The following is a 6,228-nucleotide window of genomic DNA, read 5'->3' as shown; positions in this document are numbered from 1 at the left end:
ACTTGGGCAGTAGAACTCGAGTAACTTTTTTTTTTTTTTTTTTGGTTAGAACAGCTGAATATATTATAAAAAGGAAAGGTTACAGATTCCCATGAGGAAGGTCCATGGGTAGACGCCTCGGACGGTTAGACCTTACAGGTGAAGGGAAGAACTTCATAACTGCTTGCAGCTGGAAACGGAGCTGAGCAAGTAAAACATAACTTGAACCAGTGTTTGATGAACTGGTAAAAGAAGCTTGACAATATGAAAAACCTGAAAACTGAGATAGACTGCCTTTTATTCACTGAGGGGAGCTGAAACTACTTAATGAACAGCAAAAGAGCACTGAAGGGAAAAAGACACTCCTCATAGACTTTCCGACGCCTGGATGTAGGAGTCGGAATGTTGCAGCCTTCTTTGGCATTCATGAGCCAGCCCTTGAAGCATGATTTCCTTTCTTTTGCAATGCGAGGAAGAAAAAAAAAAAAGAAAAAAAAGAACTCGAGTAACGTTCATCATTCATGTTTTCATTACCAATGGCAACTTTGTATTGAACCTCTTGTAGACAGGGACTGCACTTGTAAGTTGTAACTTGTCACCCTTCAACAGGCGACAAGCTTCACGGTGAGTAAATTTACACCAGTTGAAACTGCAGGTCAAAACCTATGGCAGGGATTATGGCATTCTCAGTCGGTACTTTTTCGTCGCACTGCGAGGATCTATCCTTTGTTTGAACGCGCGGTTGGGAAACCGGCAGCTTACCATTTGGCTATACGTGCCCGTTGCCCACATTTTTTTGGATAATGCCACGAAGGCCTTTTTAAGAGGGGCTAGTAGCTACGTGTCGAGATTAATAGACCCCTACAATTGAAAACCAATGGGGCTAGCCGCTACGTAAGGAGGAGTTCTCACACAAGGTCGTTATTAAGCCCTCCCCTCATCGGCTCTTCTTTAAACTGAATCGCTTGCTTTGAAATCCCCAAAGATGCTCTTCATTTAATCCTCTAACTAGGGGCGTGGTTAAACGAACGATCGGCTTTGTTACACTAAGATGCAGCTAAAGGGCTTCGTTAAACGAATGAAGCCCCCTATGGAAACTCCCCCTAACCCGTCTCATGATTCATCTTTATAACTCCTTTCATGGGCGATAGAGGGGACCGTCAAAGCAGCAATGGATGTTAATTGCACAAGCCCGAAATTGAGTTCTCACATCATATGCTACCAGGGTGTCGGTGATCATGCATATACTACGGTGATGGTGGCTTTGAGATACGATACTAAACAGCCCATCCTTGCGCCCACCAACATATAACCTTACTTTGCCTAATTCAAGTAGAAAGAACCTAAAGCCTTACTTTGCCTTTTTCAAGTTGTAGTTTTGGCGTGTGAAGAAACAGAGATAAATGCTCTCCAAGGCAGTGGGTGTGACCGGGCCACATTGGAAAAAAACTAGACCAGAACCGTATGGACGCAGTAGCTGCAACGAGGCAACGCTACTAATTCAAAAAGGCACGGATTTAAATGTCAAAAAGTCATCGTGCATGGGCTGCCACGTAGGTACGCAGGCAGACGAAAATCATCTATATAGGGGCCATGTCAGTCTGCCTAGCAGCTGAGCTGGCGTGCGATAGAGGGTTTTATTGGCCAGTGATAACGGGTGAGGTGGCAGGGAATAGAATTGGGGAGCAGGAGAATTTAATATGTAAGGGGGGGCAGTCTTTTTTAATTGTGAAATGCGGGGCCGGAGGGCCCAGTTGGACGGGCAGGGTCCACGTCGCATGAGAGTGACTGGGCCGGCGCGGCCAGGGCTAGGAGGACGGACAGGTGACGGGCAGGGTAGGGGCCGGGCGGGTCAGCAGTGTGAAAGGGAGTACGCCGGGGGCCTTATCATTACGGGATAAAGAAAAATGAAATAGTAAACCGCTTACTAACGATGACGTATTATCTTACAGTGGTCGTGAAATTCTCATTCCCTCTCGCGATAACATTCCGGTACAGCAGCACGAGGGCGTAGAACGCAGGGTCGTGCCTGGGGTCTGGCCTACATCTTGCTGCCACGCAGGCATGCGGCCGTGTTGCCTTCTTCTCATCCCACCCCTTAATAAGGGTTTGTCTGTTCTCCCTCCTGCGTGTTTTTGTCGTCGTATTCTCAACCTCTGGTCCCCGTTACAGCCCACTACAGACACTCGCCTCAGCTTGAAACCCCCGCTTCTTCCTCCTACTTTCTCTCTGCTTCCCTCTCACGCAGTGGCTTCGGCCATGCTGACCTGCAGCTCTCCATCCTGCTGTTACGCTGGTTGGTGATTCTAATATCGATCAGCTTTCACTCAGAATTGTGCCTGTTTTCACTACTTTGTTTCTCACTTCCTCCTCTCCTTACTATCTCTCCATGCCTGTGTTCCCCTTCACCTTAGAAGAATGCATGGAGGCCCTGGTCGCTACAGTACAACTACCACTGTCCCTGCAACACCGCTCCGAATGTTGGACATCGCTTCATTGCTTAACCAAGGCGACGTGGAACTCTTAGATCAGTACAGCCATGGCTTCTTCGCCCCTCCGCCCCCTCTCCCTCTTGGAAGGTCACTAGGGTCTGAAGACCACTGTTTAGGATTTGTCAAGTCAGAAGCGTTTGAGGGGGCTGAGCAATCGGCCGTGACAAACATGTCTAACATAACGTCCGCATCTGGGGAGGCTAGTGGATCATCTGGGGAGAGGGGTACCACCACGGGTGGTGGCGGCAGCACGGTGCAGCAGCCACAAAGCTCGACGGCTGCGACGGGTGGCCTCAACAGCAATGGGCTGACGGTGGTGGTGAAAAGGAAGAGAAATCTTCCTGGGACACCAGGTTATCCAAACCCCTCCAAACAAATCAACCTCAACTCTTTGCGAACTATTAGTAGCGTGTGATTTAGGATGTGATTTAATTTGATGCAAGGATTTTATACTGGTGTTGTGCAGATCCTGATGCGGAGGTGATAGCCTTGTCGCCAAAGACGCTGATGGCCACGAACAGGTTTGTGTGCGAGATTTGCAACAAGGGGTTTCAGAGGGATCAGAATCTTCAGCTCCATCGGAGGGGCCACAACTTGCCGTGGAAGCTGAAGCAGAGGACGAGCAAGGAGATAAGGAAGCGGGTGTACATATGCCCGGAGCCGACATGCGTGCACCACGATCCGGCGAGGGCGCTTGGGGATCTCACGGGCATCAAGAAGCACTTCTGCCGCAAACACGGCGAGAAGAAGTGGAAGTGCGATAAGTGCTCCAAGCGCTACGCAGTGCAGTCCGATTGGAAAGCCCATTCCAAGACCTGCGGCACTCGCGAATACCGCTGCGACTGCGGCACGCTCTTCTCCAGGTCCACGTCTACTCCCCCTCAAAATAACACACTCACGTCTCTCTGCTCCTATCACGTTCTCTCGCTTCTTTAAAGGTCCTACTACGTCGCACACTCATGCTCCTGCACATACACTCTGGCCTTCTCTTACCTCTTAACCCTAACCATTTGCCTTTCACTCCTGCCCTCCCCCGCAGGCAGATCTTGCCTCTAGGTTAGAGCCCCCTTGCTTCTCCTTTTCCATAATTTACCACAGCGTCCACCTCGATCGCTGTTCATCTTTTCTTTCATTTGTACCTTTCTTGCAAAGCTTCTCTACCTTTTACCCTTTTGGACGTGGTATCTGCATGCAAATTCATGGTTCTCCTTTGCGTATAGTCACTCCACCGCACTCAATAGACGTACCGCCTTACTTAACACTTATTGAATTTCTCTAACGAGCTCATCAACGTTTCTCTTTTATATTTTGCAGAAGAGACAGCTTCATCACGCACAGAGCTTTCTGTGACGCACTGGCTGAAGAAAGCGCACGGGTGAACACTGGCGGTCACATGTCCGTCAGTAACGCGCTTACAATTCAAGCTGGTGGAGGGCCTCTGAGCATGACGGCAGCTCCTCCATCTCCCGGAAGAACTAATCTAGCTCGATTAGGAGGGCCCTCTATGGACCCTGTTTCTTCAACATCGAGGAGTGGGCTACTGCCCAGCTCATCCTCTTTAGAGAGCAGCCTTTTGTCCGGATCTACCGCACCAGCTTCATGGACAAGGCTTTCATTGTGGCTAGGCAGAGGCCCAGCTTCAGGCAACGAGCAATTGATAGGCAATGATCATCTTGTTATGAATCAAATGGACCCTTATGGTAACGTTCAGGGTAGAACTTCTATGGCGGGCATGTTCGGGTCGCTTGATAATTCTGATGGCCCCAAGCCTCTGTCCGGCACGAGCTCCATTGGCGGCATGCCAGGCTCCGGCAGCCACTACGGCAACCTGCTCATGTCAGGCGTTCCTGGCGCTAGCAATATAGGGCAAGGTGGCCTTATGGCTGACATGGGCGGCATGTCTGGGCTTGTTGAATTCGGTGCCTTGTCAAGTTGGCCTGATAGGAGCGCAGTTAACCGCCTGCCTCACGCAACACCAGGTGGACTGGGTAATGCCAACCCAGCTGGGCTCTCCAATAATAATAATAGCAGTGGTGGGTTAACAGCGCTGCCTTCGGTCTCGTCTCTTTTCAACCAAGCCCATTCCTCTTCTGCTCAGATGTCAGCTACTGCACTCCTGCAGAAAGCTGCCCAAATAGGCGCAACTGCAAGCAACAACTCTCTTCTCAAAGGTTTTGGAAACATGGCAGGCCTGGACACAAGTTCATGGCCGAGCTCAGGCAGCCAAGATAGAAGCTCTGCGATGGGACCAGGTGTAGGTATGGTGTCAAGCTTTGTTCATAATCATAATTTATTCATGCCACAGCAGCAGCAGCAAAGAGGGCCTTCTGCCGGATTTGCTAACAAGGGCAGCCCGAGTAGAGGTGGTGGTGGTGGTAATGGCGATTCAAGGAGCACTCTCATGGATAATTCGCCAGCAGTTAGCATCCAAGAGATGTTATCTTCGCCGCCACCGTCTGGCTTTTTTGGAGGCAACACAATGAGCAGCATGCCTTCCCCAATAAGGCGTTTGTACAGTGAATCACGAAATGTGGGAGGTGTGCTTAACCTTCCCGCAAATGAAAATATGAATCAGAACGCGCCACCCCCTTCTAGTAGTAGAGACCTCAACTCAAGTGGTCAGCAGCAGCAGCACAAGTCTGCATTGATGGGCTTCGGCAGCGTACCAAAGAGCGAGGACGGAGTAACCCGAGACTTCCTCGGTGTTCGGGGGGTGAACACTTTGGTTGGCGCCCAAGGTTCGGCAGCTGCAGCCGCCATGGCGAAATCTTTCACTCAGAGAGAGCTGTCAAGCATGTATCCGGTTGGAATGGAGCAATACAGCAGCCCCAGAGAAAATCTAAGATCTCTTGGCATCAACGGCCAGTCACCTGGGAGATCATGGGACAATGCATGATCGTAGTATAGAAGTAGAATACGGTAATCTCTGGCACATTAGGGAGCCCCCCGCCCTCTCCCCCTCGCCCTCCCCCTTGGTAACCAGCCTTTGTCTTTACTGCAGTCAATCAGCTGATGCAATTCTTTACATCCACCTCATATATTGCAGTCAGCCAGCATAGCCTCCAGTCCATTATTACCCCTTCCTCGAGCTCGCAGTTGTGTACAGATTATCAGGAATATGCCATGCCGATTTGGCAGTGTCACAGTTCATGTCAAACAATCTTGCGGCTTTCGTCACAATTAATTTGTAAAGTAGATTAGCGGTGTTGAGATTAGTCCTTGATTAGACGAGGACCTCACTTGTTATAGTTGCTTTGTATCCCTACGCTTGTGAAATAATTTCCTGCATTTGTTGTTTAGGGAAAACAAAAAGATGGTTTTGTTCAAGGATTGTGAGTTTATAGACTTGTGGAGTGAAATTTTGAATTGGAATCGACAGTTGGGCCTTGGATCTTCATTAGAACAGGAATCTTGCATATTTATAGTCCACCGTGTGGTAGCAAGTCAGCCTCAAGCAAGGGCTAACTTTACCTTAACAATTCATCCAATTTCAAGGCTTGATATAGGCTCTTGAGGGAGGCAGACAAAAAAATGAGCAAAGGTTACATGCCTGGGGTTAAGCCTCGATATATGCAAATACTGAGGCTTATACCAAGGTATTACCAGACGTCAACGCTTCAGACATTAGGTACTACTGACAAATTGATAAATCACACTCTGTCATTGCGCTCAAATATTTTTAGAGACCGTCCAACATAATTTGCAATCCTATCTTGAAGTCTCCCACGTCTTCTAATACTACAATAATACCTAACTG

At 49.1% G+C, this 6,228-nt stretch overlaps 1 protein-coding gene across 1 annotated transcript; it reads left to right on the top strand.

Moving 5' to 3' along the window:
• The first annotated feature begins 2,104 nt into the window (after positions 1-2,104).
• Positions 2,105-5,783, top strand: LOC147610100 (uncharacterized). The gene is made up of 3 exons (XM_086787068.1): positions 2,105-2,824; positions 2,938-3,334; positions 3,786-5,783. The coding sequence occupies exons 1-3, from the start codon at positions 2,398-2,400 to the stop codon at positions 5,365-5,367; spliced, it is 2,406 nt and encodes an 801-aa protein (XP_086643194.1). The 5' UTR covers positions 2,105-2,397; the 3' UTR covers positions 5,368-5,783.
• The last annotated feature ends 445 nt before the right edge of the window (positions 5,784-6,228 follow it).

Source organism: Cibotium barometz, chromosome 50 (assembly GCF_041138505.1).
Source record: "Cibotium barometz isolate CiBa-2024 chromosome 50, ASM4113850v1, whole genome shotgun sequence".
NCBI lineage: Eukaryota > Viridiplantae > Streptophyta > Polypodiopsida > Cyatheales > Cibotiaceae > Cibotium > Cibotium barometz.
The sequence above is the reverse complement of the archived record's forward strand: the minus strand, read 5'-3'. Positions and strand labels throughout refer to the sequence as shown.